General features: G+C 36.4%; 4 protein-coding genes across 5 annotated transcripts; all 4 read right to left on the reverse strand.

Annotated features, from left to right (window-relative positions):
* Positions 1-82: 82 nt before the first annotated feature.
* Positions 83-12,444, reverse strand: LOC129455048 (uncharacterized). Its single transcript, XM_055219679.2, has 5 exons — positions 12,235-12,444; positions 10,664-10,801; positions 9,455-9,724; positions 9,094-9,363; positions 83-8,996 (listed from the first exon to the last, which is right to left on the reverse strand). Exons 2-5 carry the CDS (start codon positions 10,742-10,744, stop codon positions 1,275-1,277), a joined length of 8,343 nt encoding a protein of 2,780 aa, XP_055075654.2. The 5' UTR covers positions 10,745-10,801; positions 12,235-12,444; the 3' UTR covers positions 83-1,274.
* A 522-nt stretch (positions 12,445-12,966) lies between these two features.
* On the reverse strand, positions 12,967-14,616 carry apoea (apolipoprotein Ea). Its single transcript, XM_055219681.2, has 5 exons — positions 14,529-14,616; positions 14,373-14,436; positions 14,001-14,151; positions 13,584-13,871; positions 12,967-13,483 (listed from the first exon to the last, which is right to left on the reverse strand). The coding sequence occupies exons 2-5, from the start codon at positions 14,413-14,415 to the stop codon at positions 13,201-13,203; spliced, it is 765 nt and encodes a 254-aa protein (XP_055075656.1). The 5' UTR covers positions 14,416-14,436; positions 14,529-14,616; the 3' UTR covers positions 12,967-13,200.
* Positions 14,617-17,620: 3,004 nt separating this feature from the next.
* apoa4a (apolipoprotein A-IV a) lies at positions 17,621-19,099 on the reverse strand. Its single transcript, XM_055220527.2, has 4 exons — positions 18,928-19,099; positions 18,788-18,839; positions 18,529-18,679; positions 17,621-18,455 (listed from the first exon to the last, which is right to left on the reverse strand). The coding sequence occupies exons 2-4, from the start codon at positions 18,825-18,827 to the stop codon at positions 17,888-17,890; spliced, it is 759 nt and encodes a 252-aa protein (XP_055076502.2). The 5' UTR covers positions 18,828-18,839; positions 18,928-19,099; the 3' UTR covers positions 17,621-17,887.
* Positions 19,100-21,879: 2,780 nt separating this feature from the next.
* On the reverse strand, positions 21,880-26,117 carry tomm40l (translocase of outer mitochondrial membrane 40 homolog, like). 2 transcript variants are annotated; one of them, XM_055220479.2, is made up of 10 exons: positions 25,965-26,117; positions 25,429-25,619; positions 24,918-24,985; positions 24,684-24,776; positions 23,944-24,045; positions 23,752-23,857; positions 23,504-23,626; positions 22,845-22,921; positions 22,661-22,763; positions 21,880-22,497 (listed from the first exon to the last, which is right to left on the reverse strand). In XM_055220479.2, the coding sequence occupies exons 2-10, from the start codon at positions 25,616-25,618 to the stop codon at positions 22,358-22,360; spliced, it is 1,002 nt and encodes a 333-aa protein (XP_055076454.2). In that variant the 5' UTR covers position 25,619; positions 25,965-26,117; the 3' UTR covers positions 21,880-22,357. The 2 variants fall into 2 exon arrangements, with proteins under 2 accessions (XP_055076454.2, XP_055076455.2); XM_055220480.2 differs by having other exon boundaries at positions 25,837-25,971.
* Between the last annotated feature and the right edge of the window lie 522 nt (positions 26,118-26,639).

Below are 26,639 nucleotides of genomic sequence, written 5' to 3' on the forward strand. Positions count from 1 at the left end.
TGAAATATTTGTATTACTTTCTTAACTGAAACATAAACAGTGTAGGTCTTAATGCATTTTTTTCATCCTGTATGAAAACAGATGACAATTAGTAATTTTATTTAAAAAAAAAACAAAAACATGACTACAATGGAAACGGTATATGTAAAACTTTCAGATATAGCGTTCTCAAGTACTACATATATTCATTTTACAATATTTATATATGTGCTACCCAGATAATGTCTTTACATTGGGAGGCCTGGCAGGTTATTGGGTTATGTTAAGCTATTTACACATCCTTTAAACGACCCTACTGTATGTACAGTATATGAACCTGACTTACGCACCAGCAACGATTAAATCTCACACCCAAACCTTTCGATGAAGGCACCTATGGAGAGATCTAGATAAAGGCAAAGTGACATAATAACTCCAGTAATACAGTGTCTTGGAGAAGACATTGAGCATTAACCCTTCCACAGCCTGTGTAAGATTTTAAACCACATTAACCTGAGGGTTTACAGAGCCTGTTAAGAGTCATTGGGGCGGTTTCCCGGACAGGGTTTAGATTAATCCAGGTCTAGGCCTTAGTTATATTAGGACATTACAGTAGTTTTTATAAACATACCTTACAAAAAAACAATACTGGCGTGCATCTTGTGACAAAACAACGGCATTGATATACAGTATGTTAAAATATTTCAGTAAAAGGTGGCATCTCAAATATGCATTTTAGTCTGGGACTAGGATAAGCCCTGTACAGAAAACCGCACCATTGTTAAACTACTTTTTGTCACCAAGATAAAAAATACAAAGTCAACTTTGTAAATGACACGTTTACTGACTTAAAAAGCATGCAAAAACAAAACACCAGGAGCCTTATTAATAAAATGCTGCATAGAAACCATCCTATGTGTACATGTGATTCATAAAATAAACAGAAAACTTGTGTGTAGATGTGAAATCTATAGATCGCGAATGATTTTGAAATTGTGTGCAGCTAAATAGTTTCAAATCTCCACATTTAAACAATGCCCAATTGATGTCATTGACATATAAAAAGCACCTGTCAATGTTTAAATCCTTTGTGAGCAGCAAGAAAGACTTAATTTCCAAAAACGTGCAGTAATCGGACAAGCTCAGACCCCCAATCACTTTCCATGTAAATGACGCATTTACCGCACACTTTATAAATGAGGCCCCTGGATGGTAAAACAAATACTAGTGTCAATACAACATGCATTATCATCTACCATTAAAACATCAACTGTGATGAAAAACTACAATCATCATCAATGTACTTGTACGTATGTATCCCCCATTGCATGTAGTATGTAATGTTCATAAAGGCCTATGACACTGGTTAGTTTTTCAGTACAATCAGCACATTCAAAACACTCCTCAAACTCGTCATGAACAGTTTCTACCTCCATATTAACGCTGGTCTCCACAAAGGTAGACCTTCTCTGATGCTTATGGCTGTGTTTATTTTTATTCTGGATAGGATCGTTTGTCATGTCTTTAACACTCTCGCTTGTTTTCAAGTTAGTGGTTTCCCGATCTGATGTGTCCTGAGGTAGATGAGAGGTCGCCACAGGTAAATCCTGTGTGCATCCTTCACTGCTGGCTAAGGGGGTAGAGTTTGAAATGTCTGGCCTGGTATTCTGAGAGTATGAGTGTTCGTTAGAGTCTAAATGAATAACTTGATGCCTTACTCTGGATAAACTAGGGTTAACATAGAGCCTGTCAGGATGGGAATAAACATACAGGCTCTTATCATTGGGTACGCCATCCAGTTTGAGTTTCGATACATGATTTGTGAGAGGGGTGCCAGATTGTTCATCTGTATGACGAGAATCGGACGATTTTGAGGTAGACTTGGATTCTGGACGGACTTTAGTCTTTGCATCTCTGGAATGGCATATCTGATGAGCATAGAGCAAATCTCCAGTTGAAAAACAAGCTTTGCATGTTCTGCATTTGTGGGGGAAACTGAGCGGCTTTGAAGCAATGTCTGGAAGCGGCAGTCCTTGATAACCGGTGTGTGTGTTCAAGTGTTGCTGGAAGGCTCTTGTATTTGTGAATGAGAGACTGCACAGGAGACAAACGTGAGAGGTAGAACCGTTGTGCAGAAGACTGTGCTTGATTAAGTTTCTTAAACTGCTGAAGGTCTTCGAACAAACATCACATTTAAGACTTTCACACAGTTTATGAGACTCATACTGGTGAGCGTGTAAGCTTTTCTCCTGGATGAAGGTTTTGGGACAGAGCGGACATGCGTAGGGTCTCTGGCCTGCGTGGTCAAACATGTGCTCTTTATAAGAGTTAAAGAAGCGGAACTGAAGACTGCACTGGGTGCAGGAGTAGCAACGACCATTGCGACGATGACGTCGCTGATGCAACCATAGCTTACTCCACCTTTCAAAAAACTGCCCGCAATGTGCGCAGGTGTATCTGAAAGTGGGAGCGTGTGTCTGGATATGAGCGCACAACATCCTGTACCGCTCAAAACGCTGACCGCAACGTGAACATTGAAATTTCCAAAGACTCGGAGAGATTTCGATACATTCTAGAGGGCTGTCTGAGGAGGTACAGCTGGTTTCAGAACGAGCGGGTGACTGGGCATTTGGGAATCTGATGGGGAATTGTTCAGCATCTTTTTCCGGAAGAGTTGTGGTTCTTGTTTGTGTACATTCCAATTCTGTAGGATGAGATGGTAAAGTGGTATGTTTTTGTCTAGTCCGCAGATTTTGAAATCTTGTAGTTGGTAAACTCTGTGAAGAATCTGAGGTATTCTTCGAAATACTGTCTAAGCACAAGTCAGAGTCAGTTTGGGTTAAACCCTGAATGATTTCAGAGACTGATGCTCTACAAGTTTTCTCCTCCCCACTTGACTGGCAACACACCTTACAATGATCACTGACCTCAGAATCCTTCTCATAACACTGTCCACATGAAAAACAAAGGTATGGAGAAGAACTGGTGTGAGTTTGAAGGTGAAGCGTGTACTGGCACCATTTTTTGTAGAGCTGTTTGCATATCTGACACTTGAAGAAAACCTGACCATCAGCTTTTTGACTCATGATGAAACCCTTGACGCTTTCCCCATCAGTTCTCTTTGAAATGCACATTTTGGACGCTTGATGCACCCTAAGTGCAGACATGGCACTGAATGTATGGCCACAATGACTGCAGGAGAAGGGTGTCTCACCTGTGTGAATTTGAGAGTGCTTTTTCAATGCCTTCAGCTGGCTGAAACCTTTTCCACAAATAGAACAAGCATATGGCTTTACAGGCCTGTGGCTTTTCTCATGAGCTGCAAGGTTTGAAGGTTTCTTAAAAGTCTTCCCACAGTCTTCACATGTCAAGGGTATCTCTGCTTTATGCACACGCATGTGAATCCGCAATTTGACTTGGTTTACAAAGTTTTTGTTACAAATCTTGCAAATATGGTGGCCTGATTTGCTTGGCTTTTTTGAGGACATATTTCTCTTTTTCTTAATGTCCTCCTTAGGTTCAGTGCTAAGTTTTGATTCCAGAAGGTGCACTTTAAAATGACTTAGCAGATCTTCTTTCTTCATGAAAGTTTGGTTACAGCAAGGACAGGGAAAAGCACGTTCCTTGTGTACATTTCGGTGAGACTTCAGTTTAGAAAGATGAGCAAAGGTTTTACTGCAGAACTTGCATTTGTACGGCTTTTCACCTGTATGTATGCGTTGGTGCATGACGTATGCTGTAATGTGCCGAAAGGAAACTCCACAGTATTTGCATGTGAGAGGTTTCTTCGCCTTTTCTTTAGCCTTAAATCCAATTTTCGACTTGTTTGCAATTGCAACATGTTCATCATCCACTTTCTGTACTTCAGATGGTTGACATGCAGTACCCGTATTAACAATTTCTGTCTCTGATGAGTTTTGGGGTCCTTTTCTTGATCTGATTTTTGTATCTAGAAGAATTGCTTCTGGCTCCTCCTCCTTGACCACACTGCTGGGAAGTATGCCACATATTTCACTACACGCTTCTGTGTTGTCAACAGAAGACTGCAAAGAAACTTCAAAGCAATCTTCAAAACTTAAAGGTTGACCTGGTGACTTATTTTTGGATAAAAGAGAGACACTTTGGTGGGGTTGTTCAGGTTGGGTTTCGGAATCATTGAAGCACAGCTCTTTCACCAGTTGTCTCCTTCGACCACGTTTCCTAAAATTAATTTCTACAATCTTCTCATCAGCAGTCGCAACTTCATCTTGTATAGTTGTTATGTCATCAAGTTTTCGTTTTATCCTTGTCCCCCGCCTAAGCAGTGAAGCTTCTACGGAATTTGGGGGCAGAGAAGATGTCTCTGCTTCGCCAGTGCCCAGTTCAGATGTTCTGCCAGTAACTTTCAAAGATGATAACTTGAGGTTTCTTCCTGGTGCTTTCAAGTTCTTGTGTTTGCGTCCACGTCCATGGATGCTCTGTGACAAATTGTTGTTAGTCTGATCTGCATCATTCGGTTCTGAGGGATCCGTTTCTAATTGTTTAGTAACTTTAGTGAACTTTTTCTTCATTTTCCTTCCTCTTCTCTTTTTAGGGTGTTGAACAACTTTAAGTATTACTTGATTACCAGCTGCTTCGATGTTATTTTCTGCGCTGCTTTGACACAAAGGTTGATCTGAGATGTGGACAGGTGCTGTAACATTATCTTCTAGATGTGCTACTACTAACTTGTGTTTCCTGGGTCTTCCACGTTTTGGTGTCTTTTGCTCACTGCTTACTGAAATCTCATGGACATCGTTTAGGTCTTTACATTCAGAATTATTAATGGAACCAGACAGCGTGATGTCCTCAGTGATGTCTGTGCTATTGACCTTACTTTCAACAACCGGACCCAAGTTTATTTTTTGTATCCGGGTTGATTTTCTTGATATGTACACATCTGAATTTACTGGCTCCTCTTGTGTAACTGTAGTCCTTGCTGAGTTATCATTAATTTGAGCCTGAACATCACAAGCAATTACATTATCAGAATATGTGTATTTTTGTTCCTCCTCTTTAATTCTTTGGGTTGACCGGCCTGCAATTTTCCTCTTCTGTTTAGCAGGTTTTCGTTTCTTTGTCTTGCGCGCTTTTCTAACTTTAGGTCCTTTAGGTCTGATTACAATGTTTTTATGATCAACCTCAGAACCATCTATATCAGAGCACTGTAATCCTTTAACAGTTTGAACATTAGATAACTTGGAGAAATCTTGCACATCTGTACTAGTGACCAAGACATCTGTCTCAACTGGTTCAGTTTTCATCTTAGTTGGGGACAGAGCTTCTTGAGACAAAGAAACACTAGCAAATTCATGTGTTTCTGCAATCTCTTTGGACTTCTTGGATTTTCTCCTAGCTGCCCTCCATGTCTGGTCACAGCTGTCTGCTTCTGAAGTTTCAAAATTCTCAGACACCGACTCCAAAGCAGGTTGCAGATTTGACATTTTGTCTACTTCATGAGACAAACTATTTGCAGTTTCAGTAGAGCTATAATGTAATTCTTGCTCACTCTTTTCTTTTTGCCTCAGCCAATTTTTCTTTGCCTTCCTCTGTGGACTTGCAACAGCTTCAGTAGAGACTAAAACCTGTCTCTCTCCATGATCTTCTGTTGTTTCATGCAAAAAGTAAGAGTCTGAAGTCAGATTCTTGTTATTATTTCTGGTTAAAGCAGAATTTTTTTCCTGCATCACTGGAGAGGTCTGTTCTCCAAAACTGCTGTTTGCTTGGATAACTCGTCTTTTGCGTCTATTGCCCTTTTTAGTTGGTCGTTTTGTCCTTACTGAGTTTTGCTGGCTGACAACATGTGAACAGTCCGTTTCTGTGGCTGACACAGAATTAACTGTATTCCCAGTGGCTGGAAAAATTTGTTCACTCAAACGAACAGACTCATAGTTTTCATCAGTTGAATCAAACAGACTGTCTGTAGTTAGTGTTTGCGGAGTTTTGAATCTTTTCTTTGGAGGCACGATGCTGGCTTTTGATTCCTGATGTACAGCTGAAATGTCTTGTCGGGGCATTTGGTCTTCAGCAGTATTTATTGCATCAACTTTGATATCAGACATTTTCTTGATTGTCTTTGATTTTTTAGGTGATGATATTGGAACACAATCTGCTTGGTTCAGAGTATCTGTGGAAGTCTGCGTGTCCAGTGAAATCCCATGGTCATTCTTCACCTTCTGTCTACCTGCCTTTTTCGCTGGTCTTTTTGATTTTAAAGTCAACTTTGTACTAGAAGCTGCTATGATGGGATCAGGTATTGTAGTCAGATCTTCATGCTGTGTTTGCTCTGCCTCATCTTTGATTTCGGTTACAGTCTTTTTTCTTAACTTCTTCCGTCTGTAACTGCTTGAAGAGTCAATATTTAAAGGTAAAATTTCATTTTCTTGTGTCACAGTGGATAATAAAGATGCTTCTTCGTCCAAATTACTATTTAGGTGGTTGTCATTTGTTTTTCTTCTAGAATTTTTGTTAGAACATCTTCTGGCTTTTACTGTTTTTCCTGGATGGGAAGCAACTAAAGATTCAACAGATTTTGAGGGCACTGTCGTAATATCTTCTGGTTGTAAACAAGCTTGGCCAACAGTTGAATTGCCATTCGTTTTTTTCCTTTTACTTGATGTCATTTTTGTGTTTTCTCTGGCCGCCACAGAATCAACTACTTTTTCACTATCTGAAATGAACAAATCAGTAATATGAACGGTTTCATTGCGTACTGTCTTAGGACACGCTTTCTTGCCAAATGTTTTACGTGTTTTGAGAACGACTGGAGACTCAACATCACTTCCTGTAACTGAAACAGGATCTTGCTTCAGAGTGCCTGTAAAAGTCTCTATGTCCAACACAGTGGTTTCATGGTCCTCATTTAGGTTCTTTCTAGAAGCCCTTTTTACCCGTCTTTTAGCTTTAACAGGCTTTGTTTTCTTGGTAGTCTGCATGATTTCCTTAAGTCTTGCTAATGGTGAGGTAGCATCCTTTTGTTGTAACACTGCTGGGCTGGCGTTGAGTGTTTCAGCAACATCGCTGACATCTACTCTTTTCTTTTGTCTTGGTTTCCTTGGGTTTTTCTGAGGGCTTCGAATGTTTGGGGAGGTTAAAACAGAATCTGTAGGACTCACGGAGTCTATTAAAGACTCTTCATCCAGAATAGTTGCAGGTTTATCATTTTTGTCCCCAAAAGTCTTTATGCTAGGCCGTCTTGCCTTCTGAAGCCTCTTTATCTTGTTGTCCACCTGGTCAGCCTCAAATAAACTGGAAACATCCTCCAACTGAGAAGGTAAATCCCCTTTGCTTTGTAATGTGTGTTGAGCCTCATTTGATTTCTTTCTTCTGGATTTTTTTGATATTTCTTGGTTGTACTCGTCATCAAGACTCTGTAGATTAGAGATGGTCTGCTGGTTAACTGAAGAACTCTGTGCTTCATTAATGTCCGCATTTGCTTCCAACAGGGTGACCTGAGATTGTGATGTATATGAGGCATTGTTTTGATTGCTATAGGTTGCTTTCGAACATATCTTTGAAGCCCTCTTCCGTTTTCTTCCATAAACAGTTTTTCTGATGGATGGTTTATTCTTTTTTGATGTGGCTTTTTCATGAGAATCTTCAGAACTGTGACCTGGTTTTTGTGAGGTCTCTGTTGTAACAGGTTGCTCATGAAAACTCTGCAGTTGTGAAACACACTGGTATTCACCAGCATAACAACTTTGTGTAATATGATCGCCCTCAATTTTACTTTTCTTAGGCGTTGTCTTTTTTCTTTGCGGTAGTACATTGTCTTTTTTATTTATAGTGTCCTCTTCCAGTGCACTGATGTCATGATCAGTCAGCGGATAGATATCATTAACATCTTCACATCCAGTTTTGTCTGGTTTTACAGCACCATCTGATATGTCTGATTCATACAAAGAACAGTCACTCATTTTTGTGGATTTGTGTATCTGATCATTTAATTCCTCAAGCTCAGTTTTTCTTCTTTTTCTTGGTTTCTTTGCAATCTTCCTTGGTTTCTTTTCTTGGTACCTTTGCAATGCATTCTGTACATTATGCTGAGTTGAATGATTACTGCTTTCTTCACCATTGTTGAGAAATGTCTGTTCACACATTTTAGAGTGTCCAGATGGGATGAGCACTAAACTTTGATTTGCTGGCGATTGTTTTTCTTGAACATGAAGATCTGTTCTACCATCTACAGACACGGGGCTGGTAGTCAAATTGTTCTCTTGAAAACATAGTTTATTTAATTTGTCGCTTTTCCCTTGCTCTTTCTGAGAATCCTTACATGTACCATCAATGTACATTTTGTGGGAGAAAGGAAGTTGCTCTGGAACCATCTGTGAATCTGGAGATGAGTTCGGATTTGAAAAGGAAACAAATTCAGGGACAAACTTTGCTTTCAACTTCAAACTGAGTTCAGTATTTTTAGTGTTAACCGAGCCTTTAGCTTCAATATCTTCTGGAAAAGACAGATTGCTCTTAATTCCTTCTTCTATCGGTGAAGTGGTCACTTGGTTTTCAAAGTGTTTTCTAAGTGTTGTATTAGAGACATCCAGATGACTTTGTTGTCCCATCTCCTCTTGATCATTATAGTTTGAAGGATGATGACGTGAATTAACTGACGTTTTTCCATCCATAACCTCTGCCGTTACACAGTATTTGGGAAGATCAAGATTATGTAGATCAAAAATGGATGAATTGTCAGAAACCATTTCATTATTTACTCCGAAGCAACTGTTTGTGTGGCTCTCCTGAGTTTTTTTAGGGCTGCCAACTTGGCATGATAACCCAGGTTCTTGTGGTGTTTTCTGAGATGTGTTTTCTGTAGACTGCTTGACCAAAGAAAACTCATCACATTTCACATAACCATCCAATAAATGAGGATTATGTGAACTATAAAATCCTGGTAATGAAAATCCTGGCTCATGTCCTCTGATAACAGTCATTCTAGGTTCCTCTTTTCTTAAAGATGGTCCTTCGGCATAGATGTCTGATTCCAGGTTTACAGCCTGTAAAATATTAAACAGGTGATAGTAAATTATTTGATTTCTCTTCAATAAAGTATGATATTATTGATTTTCAAATGCTTTGAATTTTAGAACCTACCATTCCCTGAACATTTTGCTGTTTGCTGGTGCCATCTGACAACATAGCAATAAAGGAATTGTGTTCTCCTTTAACCTCTAGGCCACCCTGTTTCTCATTTGGTTTGGAGCGTGTTACCTCCATCTGAGGTTCTTTATAAACAGGATTAAAGTCCACTAGAGGGCTACAGATATCCACATTGTGCTCCATTTCCATTCCATTACTCATCTCTAGTGCATGTTTAATGACAGATGTCCAGTTATGTGAGTTTCCTTGGTCCAATTCTCTGTCCTGTGAAAAGATGTGACATTGGCTTCAATGAAAAAGCTATCAATGAAAAAGTGACATTGGCTTGTGTTTGTGTATGTTAGAGGTCACATACCTTTTCTTGTGGCATGTACTGAGTATACTTGGGGTACACTAAAGAGTCTTTGATATAATTCAATTTTTCCCTTCTTTCTATAGTGTTCTCAGAGTAACTCATTCCATTTCCACTTCGAATGACACAATGATCATCGGGAGAATAGGAATATTTAACAGGGTTTGTTGTCACGGTTGATGACGTCCCATGGTAATCTGGTAACAAAGCCCTAAACGCTCCACTCATACATGATGACAAGGAGGGCATGGATTCTCCTGTTAAGTCACGTGCCTAGAAATAAAGAAGGAAAAGATATAAAAGTTTAGAGATTATGACCATCTACTTTTGGCAGTAGAAGAGACAGACCCCTTCTTTTTCCATTACTCCCTACTGGGTGATTCTCACGAAATCCAGCATCAGAATTTTTAAAAAGCCCTTGAAGTCAATTTTTTTGCACATATAAGATTAAGGTCTGAAGTTGCTATAACTATTATTTTTTTAAAGGATTTAAAAATATTTCCTATAGAATTCTTTACATTTTTTAGATTATCATTATCAAAAATTATCATTACCGCACCACTATATTACATTAAATATATGCATTTACAAACTCATGTTTCAGTAATGAGAACTAAAAAGTTGTCTAGGTACTATGACAAAACAAAATTTCAACTTTTATCTGGAGAGAAAAAATAAGAACTGCTTACCTGGTAGCCATCTTGAGTGTCACAATCAATTATGTCCCTTCCAGCTATTTTTTTGTTGTTGAAAATGTTAGTTCCTTGAGGGCTTAAACAATGATTGAAAATTGTTGCGGAGAATGAGAACATTTTTCTTGGACACATTTATATTCCTTATTATATCTCTACATTTACCAATGATCACCAAATACCACATGTTTCTTTACAGTATATGTTTATATTATAACATGCACTGAAGCTTTTTCTTTTTTAGATTTTTTAATTATAAATATTTCCATGTCAAAGAACCCAAATTCAGTCATGGAGACATTGCGGTAATGAAAATGTTCCCCTTAAATGTGGAAAAAAAATTGGTTTGTATGATGTCATTTGAAATCATGTGCAAAATAGTACGTGAAGAGATGTTTATAACTGATGCTTCTTATTTTGATACTCTTACTTTGCATTTACTTTTTTATCAAAATGTGTAATTTCGTGAGAATCACCCTACTGTATAATAATTTGTATAGATGTATTTACTAAAACCTACCTCATGACATTCCCCTGATGTATAAGGAATGCTGCTGCTATGACCTCCATGAATATTCCATGGCGGCAACTTGCCATCCATGATGTCCGAATGGTTAATGAAAACTTGACGTTAAAATGCTCAACTGTTTTAATACACCTGTGGGGGAAAAAACATTAGTTCTCTTTGACTAAGGTCAAGTAACCAATGCAAGATAAAATTACTCAATTAATACATTTAATATCAGCATATCAAGAAAATTTATTTATTTAGGACTTACATAAAGTGGAATGATGTTAAGTACAAAACATACAACTTAAATCACTAAATAATTTTGTACCAATAGCATCATTTGCAGAAATAAACAACAAAGATGTTTTTTCTGCAGGTGTCTTTACTTTTCCTAGCAAAACCAGGTTGGATCAGACACTGTTTTCCTACATAACAACAAATAATTTCTTATGTGTTTAATAAGCAAATAAAGCTGGAAACGCAATAGCTATAATAAAACTACAAACATTTTTAAAAACTAGGAAATGTGAATACTGCTTCAAATTATTTTTATCTAAGGGACATCCTACCCAAAGCTAGCTATTACAGTTTAACCTTTTAAAATGGATATTTTTCTTACAAAATCGCATCGATTGCCCCCAGAAGACCCTTATTAACCCCTATGGATTACTTTTGTGTTTTTTGGACCTCAAAATCAGTATTTATTACCATTATAAAGCCTGGAAGAGCCAGGAGATTTTCTAATATAACTCTGAAGGTGTTAGTCTGTAAAATGGCTTTAGGGTAAGTAAATCATGGGGAATTTTCATTTTTTTGGTGAACTATCCCTTTAAGGAAGGGCTCTTACATGGGCCAGTAAACACCACTAAAGTATCGCATAGTAGCCTACTGATGCATGAAGATAATAAAATTCTTTAAGCCTGTTCATCCCAACGTTTATACAATAATGGTACATTGTTATGGTTTAACAATATAAAGATAGTAAAGTGTAATTCACATAAAAACATTTTCATTAGAATATATCAATATGATTGTGATTTTTATGTACATTTGCATGAATAAATACATGTTCATGCAACTGGCTATAAAATTAATGATTGTATGTATATGGCGTGCAAAACACACAATACATTCACAGGGACTTTCGAAAGAAAATGTTTCTGAGTGCACATATTTACTTTCTTACATTTGCAATGCAATTCGTTTAATCAGAAGGTGTGTTCTCTGGGAAGCGAACTCGTCAGCTTTTCGTTGCAAGCGCAACGCAATAATTCACCAATTGAGCTACATGAACCCAAATTGAATTCAAACTTCACTGACAATAATATTGCACTATTAGGGTTGGATAAGCAAAGTTGTGCCAAGTCGCACCTGAAGCTTTACTAGCTGTATGCTAACTCACAAACCAAACCTCGTCGTTATATAACAACACCATTGCTTATACAGACAGAGAGTCTAGTGCACCCGTCTTTCTCTGCTATATATACACGAACACAGCAATAAAGCAATTATGTGACATTTTTCATAAGAAATGCAAACATTTTTCATCAAGAGAAAAAACACTGGGCTCGTGCACTCACCGATACGCTCGCGCGATTAATCCATGTCTCGCGCGAGGTTATCTAACATTGCCTGCTAAGAGCATGAACGTTGCTTTCATTACTACATTATTTTACTAATATTAGTGTCGTGTGATTATTTTGTATGTAATACATTTGTTTTTTCCTCGTGGTGGTCTGTTGTGGGGTCCTGAGATCCAAACACAACATCCGTCACAGACCGGAAGAGCTCCAGATAACGTTACACGAGTACACGAGGATTGTCCTTAATAGATTTTTATCATTTTTACTAATGTTATATTTATTTGTGTGGAAACTTAGAGGTTGGTTCAGCCATGTTTACAAAAATAAAACTAAACAAACAAAGAAAAAAGAACTCTTAACCATGTATTTGTGCTTATGATTACTTGTGTTTATACAATTTATTGTATCAGTTTACTTTATTAACATTTATTATATAGCCTACAAAAATATATTTATTATATAGCCCTTCAACAATTTAGGGCCATTTCACTACAATTACTATTTTGTAGATGTGCTATTTAAATGTAGAATACATTTTTGTATTATTATTATAATCCCCATAGTTACATTTGTGTCAATATATAGATTTGATTTGTTACTATTACTCATATATTTAAAAAATTTGAAAAAAGATTTTTAGTCTCTATAAATAAAATTAGTCACCCTAAACTTTTATATGGTGGTGTAGATTACACATATTAATGGTATAAAGAAAAGGTCACACATGCACATTGTCCCCTATTGTTTTATTGGGCTTATCTTACATAGTCTTTATCTGTACACACACATAGATGAGTAGACCTATTAATGAAATATTCCATTCACTTTGACATTTTTACATCCGTTGACTTATATTTATAACACTTGAATTTCTGTTAGCAAAGCTAACTGGGAAAGTCATTCCAAAAACTATAATACCTTATTTTTATGAATTTAAAAACTTGCAGAAAGTAAGCATCTGCTTTAGGACGACTGAAACCATTTCTGAAGCTCTTCTACCCTCTTTTGAATAGCATCCTGCACGTTTTCTTTGGCCTTCTCAGCTTGCTCTTTGAGATCCTGCATTTTTGATTCTATCTGGTCTTTAATGTCTTCACCCTGGTTCTTCAGCATTTCTCCAAGAGTCGTCAGTTTGTCTTCTGCGTTCTGAAGAATTTCAGTGAAGTAAGGCTCAAGGCGATCCTTTATGTCCTCCCAACTCTGAGCAATGCGAGAGCCAAGTTCCTCAAAGAATGTCGCAAATTTCCTAAACATCAGACGAGGGACAATCAGTAACAAATCAATAGTGCTGTGATAAATAACAATAATACAAAAACTACTCAAACGATACACTTCACCAGACGTACTTGTTGATCTCTTGGGTGTCCTTGGTCAAACGTTTCTTTATTTTCTTGATGTAGGCAGTGAACCTGTTCTTGACTTCATCAGCGTTCTGCTCCATCATGGTCTGAAGCTCCTGGGTGTATTCGGTGGCACGATCCTTAGCTTCCACCAGGTGCGTACGAAGCTTATTTGCAAGCAGATCCAGATCTTCTTTTAATTTTTGGGCAGCCTCCTGTGCATAGGGACCCACCTTGGACTGCAGATCTTCATTGTACATTTGCAGTTCCCTCATGATGTCAGAGATCAGAGTGCTGTAAATATATATCATATCATAAATATAGCTTCAGGTTTTTGAAACTTTTTGGATCTTTGCAAATTGTCAGGTGTCTTAGTGCCTAAAAAGACAGTGTAGTCAGTGATTTGTTGTGATTTTTACTAACTCTAATTCTCTGCTGAGCTGGGTGTTCTGGACGCTGTCCCTCATCTCTTGAGCATTAGCAGCCACTTCAGACAACCGGCTCGTGAACCAGTCCACTTGCTCCTGCCAGCCTTTGTTCGCTTCATCTTGAAGCAAGAAGCGCCCATGGCAGCCTGCAGCAGGGATCACAAATATTTCAATACATGAACGTTTGGTAATTTGCATCCTATTTTTGCAATACTATTTTGTGTAACATCAAGAACTTAAAATAATCTGTTTTTGGATTGAATATCAAACTATGATTATGCCAAAGATATTTTCCTCCTGAATGAGGAATGCAAGCCTCTTGTTTTCAAAGTCAATGAATAATACAAAAATTATACATTTGACTTACCTGAAAAAATAGCTAGAGCGAGGATTACTCCAACAAACTTCATGTTTGTTTTTAGACAGCACACCTGCATAAAACAGAATAGTTAAGGGTATAATGCGTGAATATATATATATAAAATATCCACCGAAAGAAGCCTGAAGATGAAAGCTGCATTACCAGATGTATTCTGTAAGGAATGTTTTGAAATGCCGGGTATTTATATGACTGGAACACAGTCGAATCTTGTTATTGGTCATAAGGTGACGCCGATTAACAGATGAACTGGCAGACCATGTCCAAAGTTCTCTACTCTGCTGTTTGCTTTTTATGGCAGTATTTCATTCCACGTTGCACGATTCCAAAAGGACAAAATTTAGTTAAAAATGTGATAGTTATTTGTTAAAAATTATTGTAGCTACTTGGTCTGAAATTATGAGAGTTGTCCATATCTAACCAAACAGAAATTGCATGAGCACAAAACAAATATCATACTTGAAGTATTTCATTGAGTACAACAGAAGAGACAAAGAAAGTTTTAACTTCATTGGTCATTAGTTAAAATAGAAATTCATCAACAGTTAATGTTAAAATAGTTAATAATCCATTATGCAACAAGGCATTGTGCTAAAATGACCTTTTGTCTTACACAAGATAAAGGACACCATACATGATTCAAAGATCAAAGCTCATCTCTCTGTCTAGCCATTTTATCATCCTATAAAAATTACTGTTCACTTCATTAGATTTTTATCTTTTTTTAAATGATTTAACTTGGTTATTAATTAATTGTTTACTTATATTCTATCTTAATCCCATGCAATCTTTTATTCACTCATTGATCAATCATTGGCTTTTGTTCTTTACAAATACGTCTATTTTAAAAATACTTTTTTTTTCAAAATGTCCTTGCACTATTAAAAATCCAACATGGGATAACATAAGAGATCATGTCAGCAAACTGCTATCATCCATGAGAAGATTGATATCTCTTATCCTGAGTAGTTCACACGTACGTGTAGACTGGTGCAACACAGACGTTCTGACCTATGTACCATACATAAAGATCAATTGGAATTAAGCAATAAGGTACAGTAGGCTGTGAATAATGAATACGTACATAATTTGGTACAGCTGGCCTTATTTTATAAAACGATAAAATAAATCTTCATTAGAATGTTATTGATGACGAATGCTTGTTACAGAACATTGCTATGCGACAAAAATAATGATTTTGCGCAAGATACTTAATAGATCAGTGAAGAGGTCATATACATTGTGCCAAATTAATGCTTTACAGTGTTCAGAGTTGTCTGTTTAAAGAAGGTGTTTTGATGTCAATGCTTTGCAAAATGACTTAAGAATTTTCCCTTTTGGCCCTCTGACCTTAAGTGTGACATAAAAAGTTGTCTAAAACATGTGCCACAGGATGAGCCCAGCTGGCCTTTAGATATAAGTTTCTGTCATTGAGGTGATCTTTATGTTTGTGGTGTCTTTATGAAAGCTTGCCAGCATCTTAGCCCATATGTCTAATAGTGTACGTCTCAAATGCTTGTGTTGATGCTTGGGTGTGGGATTGGGAAGGAATATAATCACTCAAAAAAAAAAAACATTATTTTACACACCGTAAATTTTTGTAGCTCCAGATTTCACTCTCTTCCTAAAATGCACAGATTTTGTACAAAACTCATAGATTTGAAAAGCGCTGTGTCCATGACTGGCCAGCTAATCTGTACGTTGTGATTAGGCTGAATACCACGTCAGCCGGAAACGTGGTAATGATGCTCCTTACCATGTTTGAAAGATTCGCTTATACAATGCACACAATGCTAACAGCTGTTTACTTACAGGCTAAGTTGTAGTCCAAGAAAGAGATTTACGTTGGAGACGATAACTCCCGTCATCGTTTACTTTGGGATATGTACCTCATATCGTTAACGTATACTAATACACACTGACACACTAAAGGAAATATAAAATCGTGAATCGAACCATAGAAGCTCTTTAACTTTTACCCAACAACAACGATCCAGCATTTTTTAATATATTTTGAACCTTAAAAGAAAGAGAGGGAAGTCAAGTAAAATGTCCTATAAATTTGAATAAAATTCTGAAGGAAGAAGTTATGGGCTTATTTATTTGTTTAAACATATTAACCAATTTTCTGTTTAATTGTTTTTTATTTGTTTCATGCTAAATATGCATGGGTTATACATCAATTCAAACGCATGAAGGGAGACACAAGCATGTAATTTAGTAAAATTATTTATTTATTAATTTATTAAAAGCTAAATAAAAAAAATACATGAATACCTATAAACATTAACTAACAAACTGTTCATTTTGTATATATTCTGTACTGCAAGTTGTTTATGAAAAACTTTCTGTAATAGCTTAATTTAGCAGAGCATACAAATACATAAATTAAACCAGCTAAATCTACATATTTTCAATAAAACAATTAACAAGTGGCACCGTACGATTCAAGTGGTCAATAGCCTTCTCACATTTGGTGAAAATTTTAACCATTGCAAAAACAGCTAAGTTTAAAAGGTGCTACAATAGTCAGCTTGATTCCAATGTTCTGCTCCTTTTATCTTATTAACCGTTAAAGCAAAGGTAATTTTGTGTTTTACCAAAAGCCTTTTTTTAGATACTCATCTCAACCTTGTCTAGGACCATAGGATGAAAGTTGAGAGAATAAAAGCTTAACTTAATAAATAAAAAGATTTGAATTTGTAGATAGGGTGGTCCTTATAATGGGTCAGTTTTTTTTAATGTTCAACTCTCACCCCCTAAATGTGTTAGGATATCAATAAAAACACACTGTGCAAAATTTTGAATTGTTCCTACAATATCTAGGGGTTGCTCAAAACCTTTGAATATTTCCGAAATCACATGTTTTTGCAAAAACTGTACCATTTAAAAACACATAAAACACAGATAAAACTTGCTTCTTGGAGGGTAACTTTGTTCCAGTTATTTCAGTCTCTTCTGATCCGAGTAACCATATAGCAGACTTGCTTCGTGTTGTTTCAGCCATTTTAGTGTCTATTGTCCTTCATTCACATTGAAGCTTTCTTTCTTTGAAAGACATATCACAACTAAAACAGGAGTTTTAATTACATGCAGCATGGTCAAATCACTGTCCATCACTGCCAAAAGTATATTATTAAACAATTATACATGCTAGCACAAAGTATCACATAATATGTGAATGTGTTCAACTTCAAAGGCAACTTCTAAATATTAATTAATATTGAAAAAAAATTGCCCAATTTTTTTATTTTTTTATTCAAACATATTGGTGGGGTGAGAGCAACTTTTAAAAGTTGAAAAATAAGGACCACCCATATTGTAGATGAATACAAAACAGTTTTATTAAGCCATGTTTAGCAACATTCATGTGCAATAAAAATATATTTTTGTGAAATAGTAAATGTTGAGTTCACTTTGAGCAAGCCACGGCTTAAATACTGCCTTTACAAACCAGAATAGCAAAATGTCCTTTTAATTTGCTTAATGTTTCTAAAAAAAGTCTACTGCTTATTCTTAGCGAAAGATTCCCAGAGCGCTGTTAACTGAGCCTTCAGGTCCTGAGCATATGGATCCAGTTTGCTCATCAGTTCCTCTGTATAGGGATTAATGCTCCTCTGAATCTCTTGACTTTTCTCTGCCAGTTGTGTCTGAAAGCTTTGTGCTAATGAAGGCATGTTCATCTGAAAGTCCTGGAGATGTTGGTCCAGTTTCTCCTTGAGCTCCTCTGTTTGGGGACCCAGCCCCATCAGACTTCTCTCCAGGTTTGCCTTCAGCTCCTCAGCCCCCTGTAGCAGTTTAGATTTCAAGGCTTCAGAGTTTAGGGTCTCTGCATACGGGGTCACATCCTTCTTTAGCTTGTCAACCTGAATTTGAATATCATCTTTAATCTCCTCATAATAAGGCTTGAGCTGGGATTGCGCAGATGTCATTTCCTGTTCCATACGTAGTTTAAGTTGATCGGCCTCTTGAGAAAGTTTGTCCAGCAAGTCTTGGGTCAGAGGAGTTACTTGACCCTGAATGGCAAGGGTGTATTCGTTTACGGCGCCTGCACTTGTAGAGATCCTGTCACTGTGGAGACAAAGATTTTTGGGTTTATGTTTTATTCATTTTTAGATTTTTATCATTTCCTAATAATGCTTACCTGATATCTTGTCCCAGTTCTGAGTTTTTGATCATCTGCACCGTGTCTTCAGCCGTGAGGGTGGCCTGGGCAACGTAATTCCAAAAGGCATTTTTTACAAGGTCAATACTGGGACCTGCTTGGTCCTGCCCCAACAAATTGGCATGACAACCTATTGAATAAACCAAAGTGATTAACCACAAGTATTGAGTTGGGGTCTAACAGAAGCAAATCTCAATTACAGTCATGTTGATTTTTTATTCGAAAAGTGAATACTCACCACAGAAAACTGTGATAGCAAAAACTACAAAGACCTTCATGATGTGTGGGATCTAAAAAAAAATGATAATTTTATTAAAACAATATAAATTTCATTAAATAAAGAGCATTTCTGTGCTTGTATCTGCAGTGTTCATTTACCTAACAGTCCTCTCTTGTCTTCCTCAGTGTGCAAGTGTGTTGAGAAGGTACCAGCACTGTATATATGGTATAGATTGTATTAGTGTGATAAAGGCAGTAAAGTCCAGAAGATGATGCCCTGCTGTACACTGACATGTCATTCATTCCACATCATGAAATCAGCTGAACTGACCTCAGACCTGTGACTCAATATATACCTTTAGCATAAATCCTGACACATTTCTTTAAACACAGAGCCAAACCTAATTTCTACACATATGCCGTCCTCAAAATAGAAGTACTTTCCTAAGATGTAAAACCTTTGTGTACCTATCTAGCCATTCATCCATTTACACAAAAAAGTCATTAAGACTTTGAGTCTGTGTGGAGATTTTATCAGGTAAAAGAGAAGATAACACCCCTGAGCTTTTGTCATGATGATCTAATCGCATTCCAGTGTAACAAGGTATGCCAGCACTGCAGGGCAGTATACATTTTATTAATTTAAAACAAGAGATGTAGTAAAACAATTTTAGCATGCTGGTCATAACATATCAATAAATCTGGCCTTTTTAAAATAGATCTGTTTATGCTGCTGCTGTGTTGTAGAGCAAATATGAAGACTTGGTATTACTACATACATACTAGATATACTGTGAGTATGCAAGTGATGCTGCCCATAAACAGATCAAGAAAAGTGGTGAGGGATGATTGTTCGAGGTCTGCGCCATACAGCTTTCAGCATTTTAACAATACAGGTAAAACAAATTTCGTTGACTTAAGTTAAAAAAGGTAGTTCACCCAAAAATGAAAATGAAAACATTTTCATCATTTACTTCCCTTAAGGTGTTCCCAACCTGTATAAATTTCTTTGTTCTGCTGAGCACAAATGATATTGAAAAATGTTAATAACCAAACAGATCTGGGCACAATTGACGACTTAAGAGGAGAATAAAAGAATACAATGGAAGTGAATGGTGCCCCAGATCTGTTTGATCACAAATATTTATCAAAATATCTCTGTGTTTAGCAAAACAGAAATTCATACAGTAAGAACGTAGAAAAATGGGGCAAACCTGATAAATGTAAAAAGCCTTTAATGATTAAAGGCTTTTTTTTACATTTATCAGGAGTGCCTCATTTTTCTATTTTCTTAATGCTATTATAGGCCCTTTTTTGAAGAGCACCCTGGATTGTTTGTACAATATTTATTTTTTTTTGACCCAGAAAAGCATTTCTTCTTCTTTTTTCTAAGAAATACATACAGGTTTAAAACAACTTGAGGGTGAGTAAATGACAGTTTTTCATTTTTGGATGAAATATCCTTTTAATTATAAATTTTAGACGTTTATTGATGTTTATTAAAGGTGCCAAAAAATGCATTGAAATAATAAATTGTTCTTTGATATTTACATTATGCAATTTGGTTTTTACTTTATTAAAGGGGACAGAGAATGAAAAACCATTTTTACCTTGTCTTTGTTGAATAATGGTAGTCTACCCACATTCACAAACATACAAAAAGTACTAGACATGCTAAACATCTCAGTCTCATAGAAATTCCTCTTTTAGAAATGTAAGCCAGAAAACAGCCCAATCTGAAAAACTGATGCTTATGACATCACAGGCATCTAACTGCCCCTCCACTTTAAAATAATTGGCTACATTTTTTGAGTGGCAGCAAAGTCAGCCAATCAGTAATGAAATTGCAAGTTAAGCCAGTAGGGGGAGCCAAATAGGTGCAAAACCACTTGTTTAAAATCCCCCACCCTAATAGAGCTATCTGAGAAAGGTTTTTAGGAAGCTTCTAAGGCATTACAGACCCAAACTAAATTTTTTTTGTCTACGTCACATCACAGAACAAGAATACTCCGTTCAATCATTCTATGTCACCTTTAAGTGCACAAATCATCCAGAAACGTTTTTACATGTCCAATTTACAACCCTCGGATTTGTCCTTTAACTGAAATGGTTTATTATTGCTCTATTTGGAACGGTCATGAATAATAATGTTGAGCTCTGCTCTGATTGGCTCATGCCAGTAGCTCACATTAGTAAACATGTTGGGGTGTACATCTCGACTGTTACATCACAGTTAGTGTTATGTTGAGATTGGCCTGTTTTCCAGCCGTCTTTTGCATGCACAAGGTTTACATAAAAAATATGAAACTAACGCTTTTGAGGCTAATGATATGTCAGCATCATGTACAGAAATCTTTTTATTCATCTATGCCTAGGTAAAGACAAAGATACCTAGGTAAAAGTTTTTTATTCAATGGCACCTTTAAGTTAAAGCAACTCAAAAAATCAAAATAAGCTGAATTTGACAAGTTAAAATCTAGTAAATGACTTTCAATAAATTTTATTAAACTTAACAATTGAAGGTAGTTAAAAGGTAAATTACATACCTAGGGAAATTCAAACACCTAACAAAATGTTTTAAATGTGAAACTATTTTATTTGTTTGCTACAGTAATAACAAAGATCATGTATACTACAGTGTGTAACTATAGTTCAGTATTGTTATTTGCTTACGTAAGCATATAGTAATTTATAACATACTTAATGATATCACCAAACTATTAAGAATTTCTAAATACCAGGCAATATTTCATGGCAAGTAGTCAAACAATAACAATTCCCTAACTGACTTAAGAGAAAACAGAATTCCCCATTGGAATAATACAGATAAAAAAGAAAAGTAAATAACAGTAATGTAACAATAATTTAGTTATTTTGATTGTGTTGTACATATCAAGATTTTGTGTTCGTGTCTATGTGCATGCCGATTCACACGTATTACTGCACAGTTCATGTTATGACAGGGAATGATTGATTGATGAGTCAGGAATTAATGAGGGTCCATCTGGACTTTGCCTGCTTCATCACAACAGTTATCTGCATATACAAAGACCAGATGTCTGCTAAACATAAAACCATACAGAACATCACAGAAAAAAAGATCAAATGTAATACAGGCAACATATACAATTTTATTTATTTGTATATGTAACAAGCACAGATATTTCAGCAAAACATTTGAAAAGAATGAAACCCCTGAATATTGACAAACACAAAACCCAGATAAAGAGCTCTGCTAAATACCTTAAATGTAAATAATAAATTATAAAAAAAAATCAAGAAACAATAAATGGCAAAATAACACAACATCATGATACTTACATTTTTAATTTACGATTGCATTTGTTTATCATTCGCTTTTACCGTATTTACTAATATTATCTTTTTATTTATATTACAGAAATAAGGTTAAAATCTGCTTATACATGAAACGAGCAAAATTTTTGGTTCACTTTCATTTTGCCTCATAGGCAACATGGATATGGATGAAAATGCATGGGAGTTTAGTCTTTACCGTAGAACCAGTTACATCACTGGTTTGTAAACTGTAGTAATAATCAAAGCTTTCTTAGTACGAAAAGATGTCAGATTATCCAAGTGAAATACCAAATCCACACTTGAAGCTGTTTTTTCTATGGTTAAGGAAAGCACAGAGTGCAAGCGACAGAGGCAGGGGCTGCAACTTCTTTTCAAGAGTGGCTCCTACAACCCAGTTACTGTCTAATGAACCTAGAGAAAAAGATGCACAAATGCAATTTGTGCATACACATCTTAGAAGACAAATGCATGCCGAGATTAAATTGTTGCTTATTATTTAGCAATATTTGTCCAATAATTCTAAAAAGCTGCATGTGTTCACTATATGCATAATCATTGTAAGTGTGAAACCAACCTTTAAAGACCAGATTGGCTTTGGGGACATCGAGCTGGTACCCGAATGACACACTGGTGTCCTGCATACGGGCGCTTGCTTCAAACTCCACACCAACCTGCAACTAATACCAAAACATAAAACATTTGTTGCATTCAGTAAAAAAAAATATTCAAAAACATTATTATAAATGGTCAATATCTACCTGGTCATTGGCTTTGTGATAATATGATCCATGACCTCCATCACCTCCTAGTGTCAGTGTGGCTATAAAGTTACTACCTGTTATCAAGATAAAAAATAGGAGACAAATTTCAATAGCTTAATTTTTTTAACGGATTAAATCACCACTATGATAAATTAGTGATAAAAGGTGCATTTAAGCAATGGCATTTGTAACTGCAAAATTTAATAAAGTTACATTTACACCACTAGGTGTCAGTATGAAGTCCAAGAAGACAGTCAGCACAACATTGAATTTCTACAGTGTACAAACCAATCAGAAGTTATGTACAGGGCTCCAGACTGCCACCAAAATTTGAGAGTGTGCCACTGAATTTAACATCCAGTCGCACATGTGCGACCAGTATATTTGACCTTTTTTGTGACACTGATTTTGAAACAGCACATTGTACTTTCTGCATCTATCATCAAAGTATTTATTAGTAATACAGTGGAAATGAGTAGAAATGTGAATGTTTGGTTAGCATGTTGATTTATGGTGTGTGCCCCTAAATTTTTTGGTTGTGCCCCTAAAATTTTCAGTTGGGGGCCACTGTGCTCCTAGTGAAAAAAGTTAGTCTGGAGCCCTGATGTATGCACAACACATCATTCAAATGTACTTATCTCGCTGTATGTGTGTACCTGTATATCTGCCGGCAAGAGACATGACCGTGCCTTCCTCTCCCGGCCTGCGGTGGTACACCAGCTCTCCACCTAATGCCAATGATGGAGTGATGGACTGAAGATAATGGGCTACCACAAGTCCTAAAAGAAGAAAAAAGATAAAACCGTGAGAAAAGCATAAATAAATAATAATGCAAATGAGTACGGAAAGCAATAAACATGATTTTGACTGCATGGGAATACACAGTGAAACGAGAGACAATTACCGGAGCCCACCAGCACATCTGGGTTGCCAAAAGTGACAGCAGCAGTGAAATTCTCCCCTTTGTACTCAGCATCTCCTTGCCAGTTAACAAACTTCTGCTGTTGAGTCTGATGGAGTAAAGCATTATAAGTTCAACAATGGATTTATATCATCATAATAATAAAATAAAACCTAGAATTTGACACATACAGACCTGAAAGGCAAGTTTGGAGCGCACTTTGTCCGTGACCTGATGGATGATCTGTGCGTTAAGACTGCCCGTGCTGTCCATGTCACCAACCATGACGGGAAAGGCCTGAAATTACACAAATACAAAGTATGACATGTAAAATTCTCTCAACATCTGGTGAGGACAAATTTAAATGTAACATGCGTTTATATAATAGCCATGTTTACATGCAAATCACACAGTACTCTTCACAAAAACATGCAATGGCAAGGCGATCGCAATACGCCTTTTTAGGGTAATAGTAGCACGTGATGTACGTGCCATGCTCATGTGTACTTTATAATTATTACATAAAGCAATTTTTTTCTATATTCCAGGTTTTGTTTCTATATCACACACAAATGAAAACTGTGTAAGAACAACTATGGCTATACTTATAATTATAAATAAATAAATCAGTTTTTAATCAATGCAAAATATGTTAGAAACGATGCATATGCTAATTTGCATCCGATGCAGTTATTAAGCCGATGCACTGAGTGAATCCGGGAATCTTCCCATCCCTAACAAACATGCTACATGCTAGAAAAGACTCTGAATTTCAACCCAACAGTTTGTGGGAATAAAGATGAACATGGCCTGCAGTCTGCATTACAATGAATCCTTAAACTACACAACTATTCAACTGAATGTGTGCAAATGTTGGATAAAAAACTGCCAAATGGAAGCTTAAAAAAATGCTCGCACTTGAAAATGATGTTTACCTCGGCAGGACCCATTTGCTTGGTCCCAACATAAGTAGCTCCGAATCGGTAACTGGAATCTCCTACGGTACTTAACAATACTGTGTGGTTCACCTGTCGAGTAAAACAATGCAGTTTTAATATACCTACAACAAATCTGTAAAGGATTGAACAGATGTAGTAAGATATAATAAACTATAAGCACAGTTTGCAATACAGTTGAAGGATAGATCCACTTTACCTGTGAACACTAACCTGAAAATTGTTGCTTAATCCTTTGTTAAGTGTTAGTCGGACACCCTCCATCGGCATGGGAAAAACCTCTGAGGGACAGACAAGACAAATATGAAGAAAAAAATATACAAATAAAACCATTAAACTTTACAACAAGGTCAACATTTTTAGCTCCCGTTAATTCACAGTCACACTGGAAAAATGTACATATACAAATTGTAAATGGTTTACAAATATCAACATGTATATCAGTATACCATTAAAACCACTACAAATGTTGTGGTAGTGAGATTTGGGAGCTATTCCAGTAAAGATCATAGACACCATTAAATTTTTTACTGAAACCAATGGAATGCCCATTATAAAAGAATTTTCAATAATGGTTTTATTATTGTTTTTGAGCAAGAGACATTATTCAGTGTAAATGTGTAAACAAATATACAGATATGACTATTTTGCTTTAATTTGATCATACTGAGTCAGGTGTATACAAAAGCTTCAACACCACTGAATATAAGCAATGATCTCTTACCTTTACATTTGCGATGGCACTCCTCAAATGCTCCAGGGTTTTGAAGGAGAGGTTCTGGGTTCTGCCCACCGGTGACCGAGACTGGTGCGACGGTTGGCATTGTGAATCCTGGTGGTACTGACACCAAACCCGGTCCGGCTGACCCCGGTGGCGATGGGGTGGGGGAACTGGAAGCCAACACATTGCCCATTCTAAAACATAACAGATTAAAAAAAACAGTGAATGAACAGTAAGCTTAATAAGTGTTTAAAAAAGGAAACACAACTACACAGTTTTAACCAATAGGATTTCATGCTAATAGTACTACGCTTCGTTTAATAAACAACCCATATTATTGTTATAAGAAATTACGTTAGCTTGAAAGCTAAATGGCACATGCGTTTGTTAGTTAATCGGGAGACACACTACCTAGTGGCAAGTACTATAAATGTTATTCAAATCTGACAAAGAAAACTAATATTCGCTGAGATTTCCCTTAAATATATTTTGAGTTTTTGAGGAAAAAGCTCAATGATATTGAATCAATGACAACTCACGTTGAGCTTCTCAGAGGTCGATTCTCCCGGTTGCAAAAGCACGTGTGTCCCCTATGCCCCTCCTATTTTCAGTGACGCATTCGGCCGAAGAAGAAAACCCCATTCACTATTGGCCTGTTCATCTGTCAATCACTGCCCAAAACAGAGGCGGCCTCCAGAGAGAAAATTTGTATTTTTTTTAAATTTTAACTAGCTCTATAATTTTTTTCTTCTATTTATTTAGTTATTGTACACTATTTTAGGGCTGACGATACTTTACCAACAGCCATTAGGAACTGCGAGGTAAAACACGGACTATTATCTTGAAGGTCATTGACTGTGAAGGTCGAATGGGGTTCAACAGCCAATACCACTAACTTTACCGTTGATTTATAGATATAACCAAGGACACCATGACATTTCTGCATAACATTCGGCAATAACAACGAAACTTTACAAACCTTTTTTTTGTGAAATTGCATGCTTCCTTAAATATGAAATAAATTATTAGTTATTAACACGATTGCTACCTATAACTATAACTAATAGAAACGGTTGGTTTTAACTATTAAAATTTCTAATATATTTTATTCAAAACGGGAAATTAATTTATTTCAATAACAGGAAATGAAATATTGATATATAACTATATGAATTAAATAATGCATCGCTTTAAAAAGGCTGTCTTAATAGCAC

The sequence above is a fragment of the Misgurnus anguillicaudatus genome, chromosome 20 (assembly GCF_027580225.2).
Source record: "Misgurnus anguillicaudatus chromosome 20, ASM2758022v2, whole genome shotgun sequence".
Classification (NCBI taxonomy): domain Eukaryota; kingdom Metazoa; phylum Chordata; class Actinopteri; order Cypriniformes; family Cobitidae; genus Misgurnus; species Misgurnus anguillicaudatus.

Bases quoted from the DNA above. Each gene is read 5' to 3' on its own strand.
- tomm40l (XM_055220479.2), bottom strand. From the start codon at position 25,618: ATGGGCAATGTGTTGGCTTCCAGTTCCCCCACCCCATCGCCACCGGGG. The intron at 24,986-25,428 runs GTAAGAGATCAT...TCTGTCCCTCAG, and splicing joins GTGCCATCGCAAATGTAAAG to AGGTTTTTCCCATGCCGATG. The intron at 24,777-24,917 runs GTTAGTGTTCAC...TTTACTCGACAG, and splicing joins GATTAAGCAACAATTTTCAG to GTGAACCACACAGTATTGTT.
- apoa4a (XM_055220527.2), bottom strand. From the start codon at position 18,827: ATGAAGGTCTTTGTAGTTTTTGCTATCACAGTTTTCTGTG. The intron at 18,680-18,787 runs GTGAGTATTCAC...TTTATTCAATAG, and splicing joins TGCTATCACAGTTTTCTGTG to GTTGTCATGCCAATTTGTTG. The intron at 18,456-18,528 runs GTAAGCATTATT...TTGTCTCCACAG, and splicing joins GAACTGGGACAAGATATCAG to TGACAGGATCTCTACAAGTG.
- LOC129455048 (XM_055219679.2), bottom strand. From the start codon at position 10,744: ATGGATGGCAAGTTGCCGCCATGGAATATTCATGGAGGTCATAGCAGC. The intron at 9,725-10,663 runs GTAGGTTTTAGT...CTTTATTTCTAG, and splicing joins CATCAGGGGAATGTCATGAG to GCACGTGACTTAACAGGAGA. The intron at 8,997-9,093 runs GTAGGTTCTAAA...AATATTTTACAG, and splicing joins AGCAAAATGTTCAGGGAATG to GCTGTAAACCTGGAATCAGA.
- apoea (XM_055219681.2), bottom strand. From the start codon at position 14,415: ATGAAGTTTGTTGGAGTAATCCTCGCTCTAGCTATTTTTTCAG. The intron at 13,872-14,000 runs GTTAGTAAAAAT...ATATATTTACAG, and splicing joins CAGCTCAGCAGAGAATTAGA to CACTCTGATCTCTGACATCA. The intron at 13,484-13,583 runs GTACGTCTGGTG...TCTGATGTTTAG, and splicing joins GACACCCAAGAGATCAACAA to GAAATTTGCGACATTCTTTG.